Raw genomic sequence first — 25,958 nt, 5'->3', positions numbered from 1 at the left:
GTTTAGTTACAGACATGAATTAAATTGTCAGATTAATTTAATAGAGCAGAACACAAAAGTGAAATGCACGACAGCTTGTGTTCCATTTCTGTGGGACACAGTGCTGGCCCTATTAACTTCAAATTCTCTCCTTTTATGGACTCCAAGCTTTTTGTATTTTTCACAACTGTAACTGGAGGACGGGTTAAATACTCGGAAGAGCGCAAGAATGTTTTTTTTCTGCAGCCAAAGCAGAGAGGGGAATTGCTGAAGTCACTGCTTCTATAGAACAGGAAACTGTATTTGGGTGCATCTGATTCATGCTGCTTCCCATCGTCACCCTTACACAGCCAGGGTCTGGTCCTCCTGCATCCCCACCACCACCACCACCCTGCCATGCAGGAAACAGGAAGCTCTGCCAATGCTTTTACTTCCAACTTTCCACCTGGTTATTCTTCCACTTTCTAACACAGGCATATTTGCTAAAAGTAAAGCATCTCTCCAAATTCATATGCCTATAGTTTGAAGCAGGTTGGTGAGAATTTTCCTTCTCACAAGTTTATTCCCCCTCCCGCTTTCCCGTAAGCCCCAATGAGACTGAAAAACTACACAGAAGCACTTCTATAGCTTTTCAAAATCAATAAATCACTGACCATGGAACAAAACCAGGCATGTTAGTTCAAGCCCACAGGACAAACAAACAGAACAAACATCTTTGTGCATCCTTACCAGCAAAGAGTGTAATTGGTGCCTAGCACAAACAGCAGCCACGGTGGATGCTCTCTCCATCTCTTTCATTGCTGAGAAGGACACTGGGAAGAGAAATGCTTCTCCCTCCCTTGTTTCTACTTTTGATAAAATCAAAGGCAGGGAGAGAGCTGAGAATTCATTCTCTTCACAATACCAGAGCCCAGCACTGAGACCAAACTGTACAGAAAGCTCATTAAAGCTCAAGAGTGAATCTACAAAAGAGTCATCTCCACAAAGGCATCTTCTTTTCTATCTTCATCTGCTGGAGCCATCTCTCAGCCTACAAAAGCAACTCTGCAGGCACTATTGGTCTCTAAGTTTTAATTTTCTCTGCAATTCTTTCACCCAAACACAAAGAGGGGCTCAAACTACAGAGGTGAGGAGGTTCAGAGAAACAAAGAAATCATTTGCACTTAACTCAGACCATTCAGAGCTCAAGCCTCTCAAAAGTTTTAGAAGCAGCCGCTCTGCAAGAGACCATGCTTCTGTGCAACTCCTTTCAGGTCCAAATGTCCTGTTTCTCAGTGAAATCAGGCCTGTGCAACATTCAAGTTTTGAACTAAATTGCAGTGATTCATTTAAATACTGAAACCGATTTATAACTTTCCTGAAAAAGCAAATGCGTTCAACTTCAGTACTGAGGTGCCATTTTCTCCCCTTGGAATACACCATACCCCATATTATACCACTTAGAATCAGAAATAACAGAAGAGTGATTAATACTTTCTCTGAATCTTTTTTTTTTCTTGACGGAAGTTGATGTTTCAACTTTGACCTACTTGGTATAGAAAGTATGTAACTGGAAACAACATTGTTCAAACCCACACTGTTCAAACCCAACAAGACAGGCCTGGCTGCAACCCTAACCAGGAGAGAGGACCTGTGGTACCACTCATTTGGGTACAGCCCTTCTGGGCTAGGTAAAAATACATAGGGTACCCAGTGCTCACAGCCACCAAGTGGTCACCCCTTAGTGCCATATCCTATTGAAAGCTGGACAAAGTACCTGGCAAGAGTCCATAGCCTGTTTTGGCTGATCAGTTCCCCACTACAGGAAGGTTGGCTCACAGCCAGGAATGAATAGGAATGAATTTCTACAGATTGCAGAGCATCACAATAAATCTCTTCATCTTCTGCTTGTAGCGCATAGCTTTTTTTTTTTTCTTTTCTTTCCTCTCTAACATATAAAATCCATTTACAGTCCACATACTTTATTTAAAAAATTAAATCGTTGCACATGTACTCTCTTGGGGAACAATGGAAAGAATTAACATGTTGCAAAAACCATAACTAGAGGAAGACAGTTTGAGATGTGTGTACTACAGAAGTTATAACCTAGGCATCTGCCTATTTTTTATTAATTACAATCAGATCTGTTCTGCTGTGAGAACTAGATATACCTGCTAGCAAATACATGTACTAACTCATGTGGTAGGCACCCCAGACTCCAGAAGAAATAAAGCCTGACCCTTAGCACACACATACACACACAAGCATCTCTATTGCTATGAAATTATGAATGGAAAATTAGAAGAAAAGTAGCTAAAGGCAGAGCGGTTAACACAGATGTGTGTTAGCAGTTGGAGTCCGAGGATGTAAACTTATTTAGGGCGAGAACAAGATTGGCATTATATTGACATTACTTCATTTTAGTACTGTTGCTTAATCTGTATATCTAATTCTCCACATAAAGCTTGACTTTGTGCTAAATAAGAAATGCCTTTACACTCCACCAGCAGGCTCTGTCCCTTCTACTAAAAGCGAACATCCATTTATTTCATCTAAAGGTCAAAAGTGAAATGCCTTTGGGAGATCCCATGCAACCTTAAAATAAAAGTCGCATTCCTGAACTCCGAACTATCTAGAATACAACACAATGTCATTATTATTCCTTTGAAAATATAAAACAATTACTTGCTTATATTAAAAGCAAAACTCTTTGAGAGAAAAGGTCCTGAAAAGCAATGAAATATCAACAGGGAGAATTCTGAATCTTGATGATTGGAAAGCACTTTTTCTTTGCAGTTTTATGCATTATGGAAATCATGACACCTATACACATTTAAAAGATGTGTGACATAATTCTAATATTTGTTCACTTCAAATTAAAAGAAAAAAGTTCTTATTCAAGCACCAACAGTAGCCAAAGAAGCCACCCCCATCATTCCTCAAATTCTTTGGTCATTCTTACTAAAATGTATGTTTAAGCCACCATACTCACCTGCAATTATTTATCAATATTTAGTGATCATACTTAGAAAAATCAGAACATGGAACTCCAATGGAGCATGAACCTTTGGTTTTCAGGTTTCTTCTGGTTTCCTTCATCTTAGCACAGTCCTAAGTCCAATGTTCAAGCTGTAAACTAAAGCTCACTGAAACCATGGGGAGCTTTCTAGTCTTTATAAACTTTGAAACTGTTGCATGTACAAGCTATGAAACATGTGCTACAACATTCCACTCAACCCTCAATATTTTCCCCTTCTACTGTGTTTCCACTCTGCCTATGAGTAGACAAAAATTTAAGTATTTCTTTTTGTCCTAAAATTACAATACACTGCTTACTCTGCTTCACAGTGACAAATCGCTTTATTCAGGAAAGGCAACCAATTATCTTTTTGTACAACTAAGACTATTTTTTAAAATAAATCATTACTTTAAACAGATAATCAGAAAAAAATCTTACAGTGCACTCTGTGTGTTTAGTACATCTTCAATGCACACCAGCTTCACAATTAGTTTTGAGGTGCTCACTGCTACCCAGCAGAGAGCTGGGGCTACCTGCTACCAATAGTGCAGTGAAGGTACCACGTGCAGATGCACAGGCCTGGTCACAATGCCAACACTCATCTTCTGAAAGATATTCTCTGAGAAGAAACATGATTACGAGAACCTCAAACTTTACACATCTAACAGCAATCCACAATTTGCCATCACCACAGATAATTCAAAACAGGTTGCAAAAACCTGCATCTGTCTACATAAAACCTAAAAATAACTGGCTTGCTGTTTTACCGTTGCTTCAGCTGAATTAATAGATTTTATCATTCTCCAGTCACTTCCACAATGCTTCAAAGCTTTGACTTTAGCTAGTTTCTAAAGCTTCATATTTGTGAGATGGAAAGCAGGTTTGTGAGGGTGTCCTGCAGCATCTGACCTTTCCATTTTGTCACAGGGATTTTAAGTGTTGGATGAGACAGTGATAACCACAGCATGGAACCCCACTGAAGCAAATACCCATGGAACAATTTCCAGGGGAAAAAAAAGAGACAGTTGTTCCATTAACTCCATGTTTTCAGTCATACGAGTTATATCTGGCAGTAGTTTAACAGAAAGACAGGAACACTGAAAGCGGAGCACAGATTAGCACAGATGAAGAGCTTGTGAATTGGGAACCACCTGCTCATCATCAGTCAAAAGGTAAAATTATTGAGTACCTCCAATGCTAACATCAAAATCTGTGGTTCATCGAATACACTTTTGTTACATGCGAAGATGTAATACTGGGTCAACTGACTTCATCTGAAGGGGGAGGGTTAGATCAATATTATAGCTAAATACACTAGGACTGCACTAGCAGGACAAAGGAATGAGGAGAAAAAGGATGACAGGTAAGATAAATAGATAACATAATTATAGGTAGAGGAAAGATATTGGGCTGAGATAACAAGAAGAAAAAATCAGTGTAGTCTCTACTGATGAAAAACAATAGTCTGGGTGAGTCATGAAAAAAATGAACTTCCATTTCACCACAGCAAGTAACTATGAGGCATTTCAGAAAGGATTTTAAATACCACACCTTCCTCCCATCCTGAAAAATTGATGGGATAACTGACAGTAGTAGGAAAATGGAACCTCTCCTGACAATCCATGTGGTGGAGCTACCTACACTTCACAACCTTCCTTTCTTAAAGGAGTTAAATGGAAACATCATTACATTTTTCTTTTTTTGTTGAACTCACCTTGTTCTTTCAATTATTTTTGAAGGATTTAGATTTATAACCTTCTCCTTCCATCCAAAGGCAAGTTAGGAAATGTAAAATGTAAGGTGCTCTGTGAGAGCTTCATATAAGCCCTGCCCTGATCATAGGATTACTTTCTTCTCAAGAGGCTCTCATGCTTTCCTTGCACAGGCTGAACTCATCAAATTACTATTCAAGGAAACAGTTCAGAGGAGGACCACAAAGATAGTCAGAGGGATGGAGCACCTCCCATAGGAAGACAAGCTGAGAGAGTTGGGGTTGTTCAGCCTGAACGAGAGAAGGCTCTGGGGAGACCTTATAGTGGCCTTCCAGTACCTGAAGGGGCTACAGGAAAGCTGGGGAGGAACTTTTTAGATGAGCATTCAGTGGCAGGACAAGGGGGATTGCTTTACACTGAAAGAAGGTAGATTTAGGTTAGACATTAGGAAGAAAATCTTAATTATGAGGGTGGTGAAACACTGGAACCGGTTGCCTAGGGAAGCTATGGCTGTGTCCTTCCTGGAAGTTTTGAAGGCCAGGTTGGATGGGGCTTTGAGCAAACTGGTCCAGTGTGAGGTGTCCCTGCCCATGGCAGGGGCGATAGGAACTAGATGGTATTTAAGGTCCCTTCCAACCCAAATCATTCTATGATTCTGTGATTCTATTGCTCTGAAGAAATCTAAGTCCTCCATGCCAGCCTGGCCTGGCCAAACTTGGACTACCCTAGCTGCCTTGCACTGTTGTTGCCTAGCAAGCCACAGCAAGTATCTGTCTGCTGGAAAACATTTTCCCTTTCTGAACATAGGCATGAGCTGTGAGAGAGCATGGCCATCCTTGGCAAGTGCAAGCCCCACTCAGATCCATTTAAAGAAAATATGAAATCTCAAAATTAGGTTTTGCTCTCATAAAGCAGGATGTCTGCATGACTGCTGCATGGTAGCTGCAGGTACTAGAAGATGCAGGAGAGAAGCAGACAATGCAAAGACATTTCCTGGTTAAGGTAACTGAGTGGTGTCCAGGAGAATGGGATCCAGTCCCTGACTCTACCATGAAATCCCTTAAAGATGCTGCACATATAATTCCCACACTTTTCACAGCCAAACGCTGATTACATATTCTCCATTTTCCAACAAGTTTGGTGTTGGATCTTTTTTCAGTCCAAAGATCTCAAAGACCAAGCTTCAGCTGAAATTACTGTGTTAAATGCACACTATTCAATGCTACCAAGTGCTAATTAAGAGCTGTTTTTGACACTAGATTCTCAATGCTTCCTCTCCCAAACTATTAGCAAATAGCTACAAATCCATAGAAAAGATACAAGTACCAGTCTGGCTTGCATAGAGAGAATGTGGTGAAATAGCCAAGAGCAGCAATATTACTGCCTCACTCCATCAGGGGAGGTAAGCTAAAAATCAGCATGTGCTTTTTGGAAGTATTCTGGTATTACTGTGTTATATGTCATAGGAAGCTCATCAGAAGCAGAAGGAAGTTTTTCTGCCTTCAAAGTACAACTTGATTGTCATGCCTGAAATAAGAAACAAGTCCAAAAAAGTTAAGAGTAAGGCAGAAAAGCCTGCAACCTCCCTCTCTCAGAGAGCACAGCATGTTCCATGTATTGAATGAGACGGGACCCTGTGAAATCCATCAAGCAATTAAAGGCAAGTATGATGTAAAAGGGGCCCATATTTAGGTTGCAAGAAGATTGACTGCTAAACCGAATATTCTTTAAGCATTTTCTCTGTACAAAGATTGGTATTATGCCAGCATATGGGCAGCAGTAAGAGCTATATATCATTTAGCATTATATATACGCATTTGGCTATATATCATAAAAACCTATTTAATGGCTCACCACAGCTCCAAATGCAAACAGACAAGAGAGGAAGCAAGGCTGCAGTTTGGGGAAGCCATCTAATAGCTGGCTGTGACCAGAAGGTCAGCCCCACTTATCCTCCACCCCTCCTTTAGGTTAATCCAGCCCTGATGCTAAACCACACCTTGGAGCTGTGGTTAACCCAGCTCCTGGGGCACAGCCCAAATCCCCGCTGCTGTGAACAGCTGCGGTCTGGCCCGGCTCCTGCTCCCTCTCCTCCTGACTGTCACCCAGCCAGCCCTGCCCAGAGCCAACGCTGGGAACCAGCAAGACTTGAAACGGGCTCCAGCTTACAGCAAAAGGAACACTGAAGCTAACATACGTGAGGAAAAGGGAGTGGAAATGTCTCCTTTGGCAGCCCTGCAGGATGCAGCCACTTAAGCATCAGACTGCAAGTCAGTCCAGCATGCTTCTCTAGCCTGTCCAACACTGTAAAATGAATCACAAAGCATTTACAAAAGAAACCAAGCCTCTTGGTTCCCAGAATCTTACCTGTGTGGTCAATCTCTTCTCCTAAACAGATGAGTGAAGGCTTGCTCAAAAAGTGGGCCTTTTCTTTTCACTCTTTCAGGAAAAGCTGCAAATTCATTTCCCCACCAATCCATTCTGCAACATCTAATTCACTGATCCATGATGATATTACAGGACTAAGGAGCTTGACAGTATCAGGGAGCTCTTTTATTCTGAACTCAATACAGGAAATTGCCTACAAGCAAAAAATAGTGCTTACAAAAGTAAAATCACATCCATCCCTCACTTCATAGCCATGTTTAAATTTCAGTGTCTTCCAAATATCTCAATCACATTGCATTCTCATGGGAAAAAGAGAAAAAAGCAAACTGACAGGATGCTTGCTTTATATTTCCACTTCTAGTTTTCAGCACCTGAACACAAAAAATATCTTTCCTGACAATGGTAGAATGATTTAATCTGTGTGAGTGTATTTCAGACAGGTAAACTATTTAGGTGTCCACCAAAAACCAAGTAGTGAAGAAAATGAAGAACAGAAGTTGTCTGCCATGCTTCCTACAACAGGTTCACATAAGTTTTCTAAAAAAAAAAAAACCTACTTTGGGGTGCCTTACATTTTTGGGATGAGGTGTAGTTTCATGCTTTTTTTCCTGTAAATTTATATTTATATTTATTTCACCAGTACTTCAACTTTTGAGGTATATATCAAGTATCCCTGAGAGACAAAGTACTACAGTATACAGATGTGCCTATTTTAGAAGCAGTTGGATCACTTTTCCCTACGAGGTCAGTGTTTTTGGACCAAAATAATAGCTCCACTGTTTGCTATTCAGCTGAGAACATCCTGGATTCTCTATCTTGTCCAACTCTGTAAAATTAATCATAAAAATTTAAATCACTCCCGCCTTACTTCCAGTTAGCAGCTGGAGAAGAGAAGAGCAGGTAAAATGCTCTCATATTATGACAATGAACTTTTATTAGTTATTTATAACAATCCAAAGCTTATCATCTATTGGCAAGCCTTGTCTTTATTCATTAACTTAATTTCCCCTTCTTTCACTGGAAAGGAATTTCATGTTAAAGAAACTGAAAAAAAAAAATGAAGAAGTTAAAACTTTCCATATCCAAAAGTCTATTTAAATGACTAAAATAAATATAAAATAAATACCTTGTCTGTTTTTTCCTCAAACAAATTGGCAGGCGTTATAGAGCATGTGGGTTTAAAGCCATTCTGTCCAATGACTTTTATTTTCTTCTTCTACACTGGATACCAGAATTCATATCCATTACCTTTACTCATCCAAATAATTCTGAGAAACAATTTGGAATACATGCTTTTAAATATACTGTCATTAAAGTAAGGAACAATTTTGATCTCAAAGAGGGTAATCAAAGAAGCAGCCGAAATAAGAGCTTCAAATAGAAATTGCCAATGAATCTGGTGCACTACCCTGAATTCTGAATACTGTGGTTACAGTAGAAACACCTAAAAATGTCAACAGCAAGGGCAAATAAAGTGAACAGCTAGACAGCCCAGAGCTACATGTGAAGTGATGTGTGTGATCTGCCAGATTTAGGATATGTGAACAACTTTTAATCCTGAAGCTGGTGATACTGAAAATTTAAACTTCAATCTTGATCAAATTAATTTTTTAATGTACTTTCAGGTTTTGTATAATCCCTATGGAAGAATATCACACAACTTACTTACATCCTATTTTGAAGATCAGGAAGGTTTGTTATCCTTACTTCACTGTTGGAAAAGGGAGACAGAGAGAAGCTAAAAATACTGCCTAGGGGCTGCCAAAACAGCCTGTGGCAACACAGGGACTGGATTTCTGCTCCCACATGTGCAGCCAGCCACGTTCACCTGCAGCTGGCTGGATACTGCCTGCGGCATCTCCCTCAGTCCACCAGATCATCAAGAAGCTGACCTTGTCCTAGGACAGGACCCAGCCAAACAGGTGGGATCAAAGCCAGAGATCCATGCTCTTTGCTCCAACAGAGTATCTAAGCACTCAGCCAGAGCTGCTTATGGAGAAGAGGTCTTTCTATATACCAAATGAAAATGGGGAAAGTGAAAGAATGATGTCAAGAAAGACACTCTAGGACAAGCACCTTACAAATATTCTGGATCCATCACTTCAGGCTGCAGTACATGAACCTGCTTGCAATTATTCTTGTAGCTGAGGGAGCTGGTGAATGTGCAAGGGGAGGGAAACCACTGGAGATACAATGATTGGATCCTTCAGACAAAACATGACAGCCCTTGAAGGGTTTGTGGCACAGTAGTCTATATTCAGAGGCAACATCAGAAATTTATTTCTGAAAAACACACTCTACCTTTGGACAGGACATTGTGTCTATAGCTTTGTATCTAAAAACGACCGATGAATATGCCACAGAAGAAAGTAAACTTGAAAAATGAAACCCAAGACTGCACAATGAGAAAGTTCATATTTTAACCTGCAAGAAGAGAAAAAAAGAAAACACTTTATTTTTCCCACAGAGTCAGAATTTATTAGCAAGGGAAAAGAAATTAATCTGTTATTCTTCCTTCATTATCCATGTCCAGATACATGGTCCAGGCTAAGATGTGAGGCATCCCCACATTTTTAAAGGCATAAGGGAGACAGGGCAGGGGAGTATCACACTTTGAGGAAAAATAACAGAGAAGGAGGGAAGTGGGAAAAAATGTATCTGCAACAAATAATTGCTCACTAAAATTATGTTTTGTCTACACTACATATAAGGCATTTCTTAGTGTTAAAAGGAGTGAGCAGTGCTAGATACCTTTGCATTAAATGAATCATAAAATATTTTTAATATTATGGATAATATTAAAAGGGTTCTATTAACACATAATTCTTTGAGTAGGCACCAATGGCATACATCTAAATTAAGGAAAAGAAAGTGCTGAAAGAGAGAATGTGCCAGTACCATTAACTCATGTACCTGAACTTCTGCAAAGTGTTGGGTGCTGCCCTCACACAACATCCTGGTGTTTAAATTGGAAATATATGGATTTGACCAATGGACCCCTTGATGTATAAGGAACTGGCTGGCTGGTCACATTCAGAGTTACAGTGGTCAACAGGAAGATGTCCACATGAGATCAGTGATAAGCAGCATTCCTCAAGGGTTGGTACTGGGACTGGTGCTGTTTTAACATCATTGTTGATGACATGGACAGTGGAATTGAGTGCACCCTCAGCAAATTTGCTGATGACACAAAGATGTGTGGTGTGGTTGACATGTCAGAGGGAAGAGCTGCCATCCAAAGGGAATGTGACAGGCTTGAGAGGTGATCCCATGCCCGCCTCATAAAGTTCAGAAAGGTCAAGCGAGAGGTCCTGCATCTGGGTTGGGGCAGGTTGGGTGGAGAATGGATTGAGAATTGCCCTGAGGAAAAGGACTTGGGGGTGTTGGGTCTTGAGAAGTTCAACATGAGCCAGCAACATGCACTTTCAACCCAGAAAGTCAACCATATCCTGGGCTGCATCAAAAGTGTGGCCAGCAGGTCAAGGGAGGTGATCCTCCCCCTCTAGTCTGTTCTCATGAGACCCCACCTAAGTACTCTGTCCAGCTTTAAGGTGCCTGACTCAAGGACATCAAGTTGCTGAAGTGAGTCCAGAGAAAGGCCACAAAGATGACCAGAGGGCTGGAGCACCTCTCGTAGGAAGACAGCATGAGGAAGTTGTGGTTGTTGAGCCTGGAGAAGAAAACGCACTGGTGAGACCTTATAGCAGCCTTCCAGTACCTGAAGGGGCCTACAGGAAATCCAGGGAGGCACTTTTTATACAGGCATGTAGAGACAGGACAAGGGGAAATGGCTTTAAACTGGATGAAGGCAGATTTAGGTTAGACATTAGGAAGAAATTGTTTACTGAGCATATGGTGGGACACTGACACAGTTTGCCCTGAGGAGCTGTGGCTGCCCCCTCCTTAGAAGCCAGGCTGGATGGGGCTTGGAGCAACCCGGTCTAGTGGGAGGTGTCCCTGCCCACATATGGGGGTTGGAACTGGATGATCTTTAAGGTCCCTTCCAACCAAAACCATCCTCTGTTTCTATGAACTCATGAACAACAATGAAGACTTCAGAAACCAGTCTGTGCACAAGTACTTCACTCTATATTAAGAGTATATTCCCATGCTTCTTGTGAAAAAACTCTGCATTAAGAAACATAATATGCCAATGTATAGACATGGCAGTGCACTACGTACAGTACTGAGAAAAGTACAGACTGCAGTGCATAGGAACTGTGTTTTGCTGATTCTGCAGGTCCCAAAATGAAGTTGTTTATTCAATCTATTTATAATTTTAGAAAGAATTCTGATAAATAAAACTACAGCAGTAATATTTCTATAATTACCCTAGCAATTATTTCACTGCCTATTCTGAGACATAATGCACAGTTATTTTGAATTTTTCTCCAGATTTTTCTTTACAATATTTCTTGATATGGCCTACAAAAGAAAGAAAACCGAAAAAGCACGAGTCACCTTTTACTCCTGAAAATTTTGGGCTGCTTTTTTTCCAAAACACAGGTATTCCTGTGTTTTACAGAAGTTCTAGATGCTGTGGTATGTACCAACAGTACACTTGATGTGCACAGCCACAAAACTTCATGGGTTTCAGTCAACTTCCCATTCTTAGTCCCTCTTCCCTGAAAACACCTTTGTATTAAAAGACTTCCAGAAGATCCTACTCAGTAGGATCCTTTGCATTGTTAGAGTTACAGCAGGAAAAAATACATCCACTGTCTTTGAAGCTAGTTTCAAGTGTTCATTTAACAGTGGGAAATATTAAACCAAACCCTTAAGAAAAAGTTGCCTGGCACTCTACTGATAACATTTTGGCTGTTGCCTATTATTTTTTAAAAAAATCTCTCTTTGATGACTTAGCATAGAGCCTCAGGAGGTATTCTTCCCTTGCTAATTTACCTTGATTTCTACTTTTAGGTAGTTTCTTACCTGTCAACACATCCAAAAGCTTTTAATGGTTTCCTGACATTAAGCAATACCATAAATTTTCATGAATTCCATTACATTTTAATTGACTGAGTTTTTAGGAACCCCATCATCACTAAGTCCCAACACTGAAACAAACATACAATGGAAAAATTAAGTGGTTACAGACATGGCATTGGACTTTCAGTCTAGGGAACAGGGTAACGCTGGTTGAAAAGGAGGAACACAGGCACAAGACATCTGACCAGTCTCTTTTCTTCTCTCAGCAAATCTATTCATAGCAAATAATCCTCAGTCAACCAAGCTGACTAAACTCACTTTTACTCTGCTGACCAAGACCACTAGGCTACTCCTCTGCACATGACAATTCTTCAGTGACACAATTTCTCACGTCATCAACAAAGCACCAAAACAGCCTAAGAGTAAGAAAAGACACATACACATTACTGACATTTCCTGGCCTTTTTACAGCTTGTACACCTCTCTTTCTCATCACCTGAAGGTTTTGAAGGGGATGCAACAGACATTGCTCTTGCTCTCTACTGCAGTCAGCCAAAGAGTTCAGCTTTCACTCCACGTGGGGATGGAGTAGCATCACCACCTTGGGCTCTGCTGGAGACCAAACCTCTGCAGTCCTGGTGAGACAAACAGGCCAAGGATGCAGGATCCCTGCCAGCCATCCTTGGGCTCATGGGAAGTAGATGTTAGACAAAGTGTCTGACTTAGGATCTTCAGACCACCAACTTACCCACGCTTTCCTGTCTCTCTTCATGGGATGAAGAGCAGTGGGTGCTGCTGCTGGTCCCATGAGAGAACATCCCTGCTGCTGGCCAGCCCAAGCCCCAGCCATCCTCCTGCTCCAAAATGAAGGTGCTGGCAGCCAGAAAAAGGCAAACAGTGCTGATTCCCCTGCAAGCCTTTGTGTGTAAGAGGCACTAGCCAGGGGAAAAAAAGCTTGTACATCTTTTTCATATGCCCCAGTAAAAAGCACATGTGAGGAGAAGGTTGAGAGGTAGAGCAAACATAGGGAGGCATGGAAGGACACCTAAGTGTGGCTATTGGTCCTACCCAGCCAATATGCATAGAAATTATTTCTCCACCCAGCTGGTATCTCAGTACTTCACCATAATATGCAAAGCGTCTTGACTCTTTTATACTCACACCCCTTTTATGCTCCCCAGACAGAGGCATGCAAATAGCCAACCTAAAGAAGCAGACACCAGTGTAAGCTCAGGCTTATCTATGATAGAACCAGTTTTACACTTTGTGGGTCACTAAGTTCCTGCAGCCAGTCACATCTTGAAGTATCAACACCAAAATTCAGTCAAGTGGCTAATTCCTATAAATTACCTCATTTGATAGTGAACTATTAGATTTAATAATCAGTACCAAGGGAAACACACAGACTACAGTTCATCACCAGCAACAACTGTAAGATTAGTTAATTATGAATGTACAGTTAAAATTCTGCCTTTAGAATAGTATGGTTCCAATTTTAAAAATTCTTTCTTGGCAGCTTCCATCTAATACCATAAATCTCTGTACTTCATACTTTGTAACACAGCAAACAATAGTGACAAGAAACAGATCACGTTACATGCACTATTATAAATTCAGTTTTTACTAATGGCATTGTACTCAAACTTCACAGTTTACCTAGCATTCCAGAAATACATCAGTTGTACAGAAGTCATATAAGAGGCTTACTTTTTAAATATGTCACAATATGAAATTCTTTTCATCAATATTTATAATCATTCAGATTCAAAAAGACTTTTAAGATCATCAAGTCCAAAAGTAAACCAGCACTGACAAGTCCACCACTAAACCATGTCCCTATGTGCCATATCTATATGTCTTTAAATACCTCCAGGGATGGTGACTCAACCATCTCCCTGGGGCATCCTGTTCCAGTGCTTGGGACAGCACCAAAAATAGGTGTGACTCTGCAGAGAACTCCTTCTGTCATCATGACTGATTTGATATGATTTATATTTCTCCGGCTTTAGAACTGTGCAATGATTTTCTAGACAGCTGAACCACATCACAGAAGTAGGGGCATTACCAGAAAAGAAATCCAAGACATGACATAATCATATATGCCCCTTCCCATATCAATCAATTTCATACATCTCTCTTGCACAATACAGATACACACTGAGCCATGTGCAAACCCGTTCCGTGTAATTGCCCATTACCGTTGCAATGATGGCATCTGAGTGAGCACGGGGAGGGAAATGCAGAACTTTCCACGTTTTGTTCATGAAATGTTCAGACTTTAATCTATGATAATGGATGGGGATTTACAAAAAAACAAAGAAATGCTTATGGGCCCTCTGGTATGGGTAACAGTCCAGCTGAAAAAAAGCTGAGCTCAACAGAAGAGAGATACTCGGTGCATGGCCTCTTTTGGCACTGCATTAAGTTGTGTGCTACTCTCCTTTATAGCCTAAATTGATTCTGTTTAATTTTAGCTTAGAGAAGACTATTAGAATAAATTGCATTTATCTATTGACATTAAACAAATATAAAATGTACTCTGCTGAAACAGAATCTAGACCTAGATGTCTGTCAATACACAAATGTGCATCATATTGTGTGACTGACTAAAATTGCACACAGAATTGGCAATTTGAAAATTCTGAGCCAAAATCGTAATATGCTGGCTTTCATTTCAAGCTGCACAGGGACCGTGTAGATGCCAGCTGAGGCCCTAACACGGGTTCAATTAGTCTTGATAATATCCTATAAATGTTTTGTGTGGTTTTACAGACAGGCTGCACCCAGGATTTCACAGACCTTCTTCTCTTGCTCTTACATTGCCAAGCCCATTCCAGCACCAACAGCTTCCGCTGTATCAGTGAGAAAGTGCTTCCAATGGGGAAGAATGTGTTTGGAACAAACACCTTTCAGCAGGTGTGTATGTGACATTTCCAAAAACTGGTGACACAAATGGGTATAAGCAATTGCTTGTTAGGCTTGTTCTTTTGAGGATTCTCTTTGAAGACATTAAGAAGAATATACGAGTTGTATCATGATGGCACACAAAAGCATCCTCACAAACTAATCTCCCTCTTTTCTGACCTATGCAGTTTTCTGGCTTTGCTCTGTCACTATCATCTTCTTTGGTCTCCTTGATGCTGTTGGAAAAATCCTTCCACATACTTAGCACCTTCAACTACTGTAAAAGCGAATTAAATGGAAGCTGAAATCATTAGCAACTGAAAGGACATTATCTAATAGGACAGAGGGCATTGAGCTAGAATAATTGCCAAGGGTGGCAGTGTCCTGCCTGAATGTCCAAGGGGTTACCATTCAAAGATTCTCTATGCTCATGACACATCCAGTCCATTCAAGATCGCAAGTTCTTTCCCAACCAAGGACATAATTCCTGGAAAACATATCAAAAATCATCACCCACCATTTTTCTGACCAGTGTGAATCAGAGCACATTTTGAAAGGCATGTCCCCAGCAAGATGGATTTGATTTTCTGCATGATTTCAACCATTATTTTGGCATTCTTAAGGGCCTGAATTCAGACATAATTTAATCCAAAGACTTTAGGCATTGGTATGACCTTTGCTGTATTACCAAGGTCCATAATGGGAAGTAAGTTTTAAAATAGCATCACCAGAACACGTCTTTCCCCAGCTGGGACTTAACAGTAACCATCAGAAGAACAACTTCTTCCAGTCTGGGACTGCCAGACGGGGAGTCCTGGCAACTTGTGACAAGGGCCAGAAGCCACTCCCACATTTGTCCTTCAGCTATAATCAAAACTAAGTGCAGGACTCCAGTCCTTTCCCACTTTCCTGATTTTTTTTTAAATACCAGTTTTTGGACAATCTCTTCTAATCCCTGGCTTCTGGAATGTTTTTTACACTGGTTTCTACTCCAGCCCCTTGGGATCAGTCATGCAGCCTTGACTCCTCAGAATCACTGTTCTATTAAAACAAAAACCAAACAATCAAAAAAAACCACATAGACTTCCTGGGATAATTTTAAGCTTTTTACTTCATTTTCATTTTAATTTACACATCTTGTTATTCCATGGCTTTCTCTAAATATTTCCACATTGATTCCAAAAAATGCAGCTGTTCTTAACAAAGATACAACCCCAAGTCAATAGACTTCAGCTAAGAAAAAATATTGTATGATAGTTTCAGTAAAAACCTCATAGGTTTCTCAAGCAAAACTGTAGCATTACAAGCATTCATGTAGTTTTAGTCTTCCTTGTCTATTATTGCATACTGTTAACAACACGTGTATTTACAGCTAAAAACTCTTCTGAGTTTTGGCCCTGACTCCTACTTGCATATGAATCTTGACTTTATGTCTGCCAGAATTTATCCTTTTTTATTCTGCTAGAAGATAACTGACTTACCATTGCCATAAAAGGGACAGAGCTTCAAGTACAATATGAAAATTCCTGGAATGTCTGAGTCTACCCTCACTTAGCTGATTTTTTCTCTTAATATGAGCACTATGAATACAAACCATTAATGTACTAATTTGCTGCAAAAAATTTGTTCCAGTTCTTTACAGCTCTGTAAGTCTATACCAGTACAATTTTTCAGCCTTATTAGGGTTTCATTACAATCTTAGGATTTATGTCAATGCCTTTAGATTATCAAATATTTCAACAGAAGTCTTTAGTACACTAGAAAACAAGTTTTCTTCCACTAGATAAACAACTGGTCTAATAAGACAAAAAGACTTACTATACCCAGTCAGCACATAACTATCCAGTGAAAATGGCCTAATTTGTTTTATCCCTTAGCTACAACTGCAACATTTGTCATGAACAAAAAGAAAAGAAAAGAAAAGAAAAAAAATAAAAAACCTTTCTCATTCTGGCATCTGCATCCTAACTTAAGGACCCCGTAAGTTATCTAGTAAAATAGAACCAGCTAATAAAACAATACCTTTTTCCCCTATGTTAGCGATTATTTGAATGAAAGATTACACAGTTCACTGTGAATTTCCAACACCTATATCTACAGATATAATTCTTACATAAGAATGGCATCAACTATATTGATGCATTGCAATATTTTCATCCATGAAACATCTTAGAAATGTTTTATCAAGTTTATGCCCCAGTATTCAGACCACATTTTCATGTAAAGAAGATGTAGGAGAGGGCACCTTGGCTAGGAGGAAGGTTGATCACCTTGGTGAAACCAGAGACCTCCCATGTAGTGAGGGCAATTATAAATCCCACAGCACCTTAGACAAACATGGGCAATAAAAGGCTGGTCACTGATTTTTAAAGGTAGATAGAGGAGATTAAATGTTAGTTGGCTCAAGCCATTTTCTTCTATCAAATGCTAGGGAACACCACCAGACTTCTGGCGTCTTGTACAAAGTTCACCATTTTGGTTTTTCAGCATTTCAGAACTGATTTGGGGCTTTTCATTGTGTTTCAATTCAGAAATTAAGAATGGAGTCGGCAAAATCAAGCTCTTCAGCACATCTCCTCTGCTCCCACTCCAACACAGGGACAGGATTCTCCACTGAGGTGACAAACTTCACCTAAAAACTTATTTCTACTTCCCAGTCGTAGCATCTGAAATGTTCTTTAAGGTATACAATGTTATCTAGAGAGAATAATGGATAGTTTATCTCATGCTTCAATGTATAAATGGCTCTATCTCCTCCAAATGAAAAAGAGCTTACTCACTAGGTTTTTAATGAAAATATTCTAGTCCTTCCCACTAATTCCCCTGTATTAAACTAATTCTTGTGTTTATTTTATAACTTTGATAATTTCTTCCACCAGTTCCCTCTCAGCCAGTCTTGAAAAGCTTCATCTGACTCTGCCACTGCTACTAGCAGATGAAAGCCACAAAGATGAAAGAAAATTAACTACTACTTCGCAATTTGTTTACTCTACGCACTCGACAGCACTTTTTGTTTAGTCCTTTATATTGTTCTGTTGAAGATGCACACCCTTCCTCAGACCCTGCCAGCAGCAGTAAAGGTGAAGGCAGCAGGAGCACACACAGAGAGAAAACGCAGAGGAAAGGAGGGAAGCAGAGGATGTTTAGTATTTCTTTCCTTAGATACACCCAAAAAAACCCTCCAAGCTACTTAAAAGTCCATAAAAGTAGCTGAATAACTTTGCTAAAAACATAGTTACATTTTTTATGAAATAGGCTGGCACAATGTTGGAAAACCTTAGGCCATTTATCTTGGAATATGTGTGAGGACAGCATCCTTTTGATACGCTACATGAAGGCAACATAAGGAAAAATAAAGAAAAAACCAAGAAACCCCCACCCAACTCTTCTTTTCTCTCTTCTTTCATTTCATCTTTGGACATGTCTCTTTTATTAAGTTACAGTAAGGCAATCCAGGAAAGAAAAAAAAAAAAAAAAAAAAAAAAAAAAAAAAAAAAAAGTTTTTTTGCGGGCTGTGAGGCAACACTGACTCACCCAAGCATATTCCCATATTCCCAGCTGGCAGCTCCCAGGGCACCTGCTGCCTGCTCCCATGCTGCAGCACCTTGCACCAGAACTGCATCAATGCCACTGTAACACCCCAGCACAGATATGAAAGCAGGACTACAGGTCTCACCGGAACCCATAAGCCCAAATTTTCAGATGCCTGATGACTTCACACATCAGAGAATAAAAGGGGTATTTCCTACCACCCACACACATTCACCTGGGCTAGGATGAGTGAGGATTTTATAAACCTTAAGGTTTCTAACTTTTTTTATAATTTTTTTTGCCCATGTTGGAAATGTAATGGAAGCACAATGTGAGATATTGGATCAATCAAAATGGTAGTGACTTCAGAGTAGAACAGAAAAGTGATTCTAAATAAATGCTACTGTACATTTTTTTAAATGTAGAAACTTTATCCAAGCTCCTCCTTCTGTATGAGAGTATCTCAAGATATCAGGGAAGGTCAAACAGCCATCTTTTTAGTCTCTGGAACATCTACTGAAATCTGCTTAGTACAGGTATATACACCTATATTTTTCTCAATACTAAATAGGAACTTAAAGCTAAAATTGAAACAACTATTTTTTTGGTAAATCTGTGGTCATCCTTTTCTATTTTATATCTGTCATATGTATATGTTTTCTATATTCTGTTTTACACATTTGTATCTTTCAGAGATGGAAGGTATTTGTCACTGTTGGGTCTTCTTGGATTTTCTACTTATATTCTTTATGAAAAGCACATTTGTCCTTTACTGCAAGTCCCTCCAGACTGGAATACTGTAATTAAACTGTCAGTGCTTCAATTTGTTCCGTAGTTTACTTCCACAGTGCCCAAGATACTGCTATATAAAGACTCCTGGAAGGCTAATGCTACATACTTTTCTGATGCATTATATCACCAAGAATATTCCCAGTAACTCACAACACTGAGGATCAAAAATCTATCTTCTCACATCCATCACTGAATTGCAGCAGTGCTTCACACCTTCAAATTCTCACTAAAGGCACAGGTTGCTATTCCATAGCCCACGGCCAAATTCTTCCCTTTGACCAAATTTTGCAAGGTGGTCAGGGCCTTTGTGATGGGAACGTCAACAGAAATTCTGGGAAGGGAGCACTATGTAACTTTTAAACACTGATGAAGTAAGTCAATTTATTCTCATGTTGAGCTGTTGAATCTTCCTTTGTTTAGTCTAGTTCTATAAAAAGAACAATATTCATAAGCCTATCCCTAGAGATGTTTTCTGACATTTTAAACAATTGTCTTAGCTGCCTGCAGCAGCTATCCTACGTTTCTCTACATGATCAAGGCAACTGACAGTATATACATCCAACCTAATTATAGCCCAGGATTATATACGCCAAAGGGAGGAGTTGCAGTGACACACCACAGTAGTCCTGCAGGCATGTGATCCACACAAAGGTTCAGAAACAAAAACTCAGCTACTTGGAATTGCAGTCCAGGAAGGCACTTGCCTGTGTTGACGCTCAACAGCTGGCTCCAGGAATGAAGGTCACGGGGATGAGTCAGGACTGACTGCTCAGGGAGGTTCAGGGACCACACTCTCCAACACAGCTAGCAGCACACAGGTAAGTGTTCCCAAAACAGCCTGCCCTTCTCTCCTGACTCTCATACCCCGTGCTGTGATGCTGTAGAAAAATTGGCAAGAGGGAGAGGTGAAACAGGCAGGAAGGAGCACAGAGGCATGGATGTTCTTCTGAGAGCAACAAGTCACCAGGCCTGATCCCTCTTGCTTCAAGAAGTGGCCATGCATTATATTCTGTACTATGTACAGAATGTTGACTGAATGACTCTCCACTGCTGGGGGTGGACAGATGAACACAGGTCTAATGCATCCCTGGCAAGTGCTCCTCACCTTGGGCCGGAGGCCACCGTCCTATCCACACTCTCAAGGACCACTCTTGGCTCACTCTTGGCTGCTCTAGTTCTTATACCTCTTCCTGACAAGGAAGCACTGTACTTTTTCCACAGGGAAGAAAAGGGAGCACTGTACTTTTCTTCACACCCTCCCCACACCCCACTACAGTCTGACAGGGCAAACTGAACCCCATTTCCCTGTGAAGCCCTCTAGCCCAAGAGATGCTTAACTTAATGGAAGTCATTTGGGTCTCTCCATCTGGCCACATTTTCTGAATTCAAGTGACAATATCTCTGTCCTGATAAGTGTTAGCCCTAACTAACACTTGTCAGGGTTTGTTAGACATGTTCTTGATATTGACAAGTCCTCGAGGACATGCAGGGACAAGGATGTCTAATGGCCTTTAGGGCATAGGTCTCTCACCATCAAAGACAATAGCAGCCCCAGACATGAATGGCTGCAGAAGGCAGGTTCCCTACCCAGCCTTATTTCACTAGTAAAAGCACACCCAGATGAAGTCCTGTCAGTCATTCAGACTCACTCATATGACTTCTCTTAAGCCACACGCCAGAAGCCCAAGCAATTTCTTTTATCTGTTCTCAGTTTATCTGCCTTGCACTTATTCCTCCCAATAAACCACGTTAAAGGAACAGAAAAATTGTTCAGGCTAGTTGGAAGCAATTTATTTTTATTTTTTTGCTTTTGGCCTAGAATCAGACTGCAGCCCCAAATACAATTTAAAAATAGGAGAAGTGACACGAGGAAGGCGTGAGAGCGACACAGCAGAGCCTCCTCCACCCAGCCATTGACAGGGCAATGCTCCCCAGACGGGTCTTACCCAGGGACTGGAATCTCCTGGTCTCCCACCAGCGTGTCCCCAGCTGCCACCACATGCTCAGCAGTACTGGTGGAATCAACATTGCCCTTGTGGAAAAAATGATGCATGCTGTTATCACTGTTTTGGCCTGCCGTCTGCTAGTAGCTGGATAGTTGCTCTCAGCTCTGGCCTGGCTCCTGTTTTGCCAACAGCAAAAAACTGGAAAGGGTGAGTGGAAAGGGTCGGGAACACAGCAAGACCACTAAGCCCACCACCAAGTAGCAGTGAAGTGGAAGGCAACTTGCCCCAGAGCTCAAGCACAGCCAGGAGATCCTACTCCCTTCCAGAAAGCACAGGGGCTGGCACTGCGGCAGCATTGACAAGGTACCAAAACACGCAACTGGGATTTCCATGGCATTGTCATCTCTCAACCAAGCAGTACTAATGTTAGGAAATGGACTTTCTTCAAAGGAAATGGCAGCCTGAACAGTGTCAGAAATGAGAGCCCCTGCAGAGATCCATCAAAACAAGCTTCTCGTTTATCTGTCTCGTGGGAGCAGCCTCTCAGACTGACCTGGAAACATCTTATTCAACTGCCCTGTCTTCCAATCTGCTCTCTTTATAATTTGAGAATTAATCTCCTGAGAAGAACATATATGAGTACAAAAAGACCAGATTGGCTATAATTAATATTTTAATTGTAGCTGATCAACACAAAACCCACTGAGCTTCCGGTGACACATCTGGATGTATTTTATAGGGCCACACTACAACCTGTGAGAGCTGCCACAGAGCAGCTCCTTTTTCTGTACTGAAGCACATGATCCTGACAGTAGCTGGCTCAAGTCTGGTTTTGCTACGTCAAAGGCCTCTGTGAGAGCAGCCCTTCCAAATTTCCTTGTATGTATTTAATCATGGATCTGTCAGTGATAAAAGCAATTTTTCACTGCCAGCTCTGTTACACTGCAGAATCACCAACAGCAACACAGCACAAGCTGCTTCTGCTACATTTTCATTCAAAGGCACAATCTCAGGTCTTAGATAGCTATCCCACCACAACAACAACACACATATGAAGAAACACTTTTCCTTGTGAGGGTAACAGAGCACTGACACAGATTGCCCAGGTCTTCATACTTGGAAATATTCAGCCCTTGGCTAGACACAGCCCTGAGCAGCCTGCTGCACTTGGCCCTGCTCTGAGCAGGAGGTTGGACTAGATTATCTCCAAGGTGTTCTCCAGCTTCAGAAATTCTGAGGAAGGCCACAGGACAATTAAGAATATGACAAGACTGTGGCTTAGCAAATAAGATTTTTTTTTTTTTAATCTAGCTAATATAACAGTTAGATAATAATATCCCCCCCTGCCTCTGGGGGAAGGAAAGATCCAGCATCATTTTCTGCAGGAGAAAAGTGATTGCTCCATTCAGCCTACTGCAAACAGTACTGGAGACAACCTGGCCTACCACATAGTCTTCTGCTAACACAACAACTCTTTAAATGTAAACAGTGAGAATGCATTCCTCTGAGGACAATGTGCACACTAGGACAGATGGGCCAGTTCTCCAAAAGCAGAAGTAAGAGGTCCTGCCCGAGTGTAGAGTGGATCCCACCATCCAGCCACAATCACTCAGAGACATCAGTCCAGCTCAAGGGCCTCTAAGGACTGAACCACTATCCATGCCTGGCATGCTGCCAGCCAGTAGCAGTCTCCATCACTTTTTGTGAAGTTGCTAGTGACAGGCAGTAGGATGTAGCTGGGGACAGCACTAAAAGAACTGCAGTGATTGAGAGGCCACCCATGCATTTCTGAAGGTAATAAGGCTGCAACTTTCACAGCATGCTGGTGTTGCCTAGTGGCACTGGGGAGGAAGTCTGTCATTAGCATAGCATAGAAAGAATGGTTAGTTATGGGGATAAAATCATAATGTGATTAACAGCTCCAGGTTATATTTTAAGGAATCTTGATTTTAATAGAGTGATTTATCTGGCACACAAAGGACACTTCTAAAAAGGAACCTCTTCAGAGTTGCTACAGAAGAGTGGAATTTAACAAGCACATCTGCCCTAGTTAGTTTTCTGTCTTTGACAGTCATGGTTAAACCAAAGACTTTACAGCACAAGATGGAAACAAGATGTTTCCATCAGACAGATATTTATACCTCTAGGAATACCAAATTCAGAACTGAAATGTGAATAATTTACTTCAAAACATTTTAATAAATTAAAATTAATTATATTTTGAAAGAAAAACAGCTTAATGAGCTTAATGCCACATGATGGGTGAATCTCCTCAAAGCTGCATCTCTCAGTGATTCACTGCAATCACAATAAGCCTGATATTATCAGCCTAGGAGCAACAGGTAGGACATCAGAAATTCAATGCATTTCTTGCTTCAGCTGATAGAAGGCATACTACTGTCCCCATGATCACACAGAGATTTCAGAATTCACAATAGAGCTTCATTTCACCTGAAACTGCAAAGGAAGAGTTTAAAACAACCCTTCCCAGTGCTTTCTTTACTGATTACTAATACAAGGCCCTACATTTATAGCAGACAGAACAAACAAAATCCATCTGCCCTTGGCTACTGAAGTTTCCTGCACTCCTGAATTTCACTGCATCAACCTAATCAAATGCAAGAAACCAAGGAGACACAAAAGGATGCCCTGTTTCAAAGTACTATGTCAACTGCCCTTCACTTAAAGGTAAAGAAGGAACAGCACAAATACTTCAGGAGAGCCAGAAAAGAGAGTCCTTTAACTTAAGGACAGCGGATAGCTAATATCTTAGTGATAAAATTAGCTCCCAGAGCAAAACTTTCAGACTACTTGCATACTTTCGATTTTAAATGTCTGTGGCTGAATCTGGATCCATCGGGAAAGGTGCCAGCACAGAACTTTAACCATTAACATCAGGATCCTTCCTGGTCTCCCAGCCCGTTGCGGGGGTCAAAGGCAGTGAGCACAGCACTCCGAGTCCTGGCAGCCACTTCTTTTTCCCACTCCAACGCTCACCTTTTTTTCATTATTATTATTATTAATTTTTATTTTATTTATTTTTTATTCGTAGTTTTTACCCTAGAGCTATAACTTGCTACTTTTAAGCCCGGGGTGGCTGCGTGCTTCTTTATATTCCCTCCCCAGCCAGCGGCGCTCCTTGCCGGGCCGTGGGAGTGCGACGGGGCCCGTCCCCAGACCCCCGCCGCCAGCCCATAGGGAGACCGGAACCCCAGGCGCGGTGCCGGCCGCCCCGCTCCGCGACCACGGAGGAGGGCGGGCGAGGGAGCGCAACCCCCGCGTAGAGGCGAGGCAGCCGGACATCCCCTCCAAGCCCACCTGGCTGCTCCACCTTGCCGAGAGCAGAGGCCCCGCGCAATTCAGGCGACGGCAGGCAGCAAGGATGTGGGCTCCGTCCCGTCCCCGCAAGTGGGTCCCGCCTGGGCGCCGCGTCCTGCAGCCCCGGGGACTTCCCTCCCCCCACCACCACTAGACCCCCGTACTCACCTTGGCAGACACGGCGCTGAGCTCGGCGCTCAGCAGCAGCCCGAAGCCCAGCCAGAGCCGCATGCTGCCGCGCACCGCACCTCACCGCGCCGTCGGTCCCTGGGCGGCGGGCCGGCGGCGGCTCAGTGTGGGATTCCGCGGAGCCGGCCCCACATGCGCTTCTCTTCCCCTCCGTGGCGGCCGCGGAGCTTGCAATGCCTCGGGGGCGAGGGACTCGCCGCGCCGTAACCGATGGGCGGCGGCAGCCCCCTCTCCTCCCCCCGGGCGGGGACCCTGGGAGGGCGCAACCTCGCCCGCTCCCCGCCGGCCGCAGTTCCTCCTCCTCCTCCTCCCCGCCGAGGGTGGGTGGCGGGACGGCGGCGGCGGGGGCTTGGGAGGGGGGGGGGACGGACGGGCGGAGGGGGGAGGCGCGCTGCTTCCTCGCCCCACACCGCCGCGGCTGCCCGGGAGGGCACGGCAGCGCGGCGCGCAACGGTGCGGAGCGGGCGGCGGAAGGGGCCGGGGCTGGGGAAGGGGTCGGAGTTTGGGTTCTGCCCGGCCCGTCGAGGTCTGTTTCCCCTCGGTTGGCTGCGCACCGGCAGGACGCCGCTCCCTGCGCTGGGCGGGGAGCGGCAGGACAGCCCCCGACACCCCCTCTGGGATCGGCCCGATCGGTGGGGCCGGTGTCCCTTCCCCGGCAGCGGCGTCGCCGAACCCGGGGACCTCCGCCGAGGGGAGCGGCGGTACAGGCGGGCTCTTCTCTGCCTTGCAGGGGCGGCCGTCCGGAGGGAGGAAGCCCTGAGCCGAGCCCCCGGGCAGGGAAGGAGCGAAAATGGACATCTCGCAGCTTCCTAGTGCACGCATTTTTATTAGGCAGTAAGTAATTCCGTTCGGCAGGCTTTTGGAAGTAACTTTTTTTAAAGTCGTATTGTCAACTTTAACTGCGGCGTTTTATCACGTGTTTGTTTTGTGCTAGCTGAAAACAATATCGTGTTTATTCACCTTTCCCTGCAGGGATCTGGGGCTTCTGCTGATCCTGGTGGAAGTCGTGCTGTCGGACGTCAAAGATGGTGTAAGTAAAATGCCTTACGATTTTTACTGAAGAACGAGAAGGAAAAAGCAGTTTCCTTGGTACCAGAAAGTCAGGAACTGCGTTTTCCTTTGCCAGATGGCTTATCTATCATTCCATTAAAAGTAACAACCAACAAATCGTCTCTGCAAGCCCTACAGATTACTGTCTTCAACAAAATGATGTTTAGCAGAGCATCCAAAGGCTTTAGCGTCAGGTTGTTTGAAGTGTTCCACTGTTACTTT

The 25,958-nt window shown here is 42.4% G+C and overlaps 2 protein-coding genes across 3 annotated transcripts in view; one reads left to right on the top strand and one right to left on the bottom strand.

Annotated features, from left to right (window-relative positions):
* Positions 1–24,936, bottom strand: part of COL4A1 (collagen type IV alpha 1 chain) — a 130,645-nt gene extending 105,709 nt beyond the window's left edge. Inside the window, exon 1 of the mRNA XM_030445819.1 lies at positions 24,666–24,936. Coding sequence (XP_030301679.1) covers positions 24,666–24,728 — 63 coding nt within the window. The 5' untranslated portion in view covers positions 24,729–24,936. The remainder of the gene's footprint in view (positions 1–24,665) is intronic.
* A 12-nt stretch (positions 24,937–24,948) lies between these two features.
* COL4A2 (collagen type IV alpha 2 chain) overlaps positions 24,949–25,958 on the top strand; it is a 144,714-nt gene continuing 143,704 nt past the window's right edge. The window contains exons 1-3 of one of the 2 annotated variants that reach the window (XM_030445796.1): positions 24,949–25,006; positions 25,417–25,520; positions 25,659–25,716. In XM_030445796.1, coding sequence (XP_030301656.1) covers positions 25,477–25,520; positions 25,659–25,716 — 102 coding nt within the window. In that variant the 5' untranslated portion in view covers positions 24,949–25,006; positions 25,417–25,476. Of the gene's footprint in view, positions 25,007–25,076; positions 25,140–25,416; positions 25,521–25,658; positions 25,717–25,958 lie in introns of those variants that run through there. The other variant, XM_030445803.1, reaches the window with a different exon arrangement.

The sequence above is a fragment of the Calypte anna genome, chromosome 1, assembly GCF_003957555.1.
Source record: "Calypte anna isolate BGI_N300 chromosome 1, bCalAnn1_v1.p, whole genome shotgun sequence".
Classification (NCBI taxonomy): Eukaryota; Metazoa; Chordata; class Aves; order Apodiformes; family Trochilidae; genus Calypte; species Calypte anna.
Note: the sequence above shows the minus strand (reverse complement) of the source record. Positions and strands in the feature narration are given on the sequence as shown.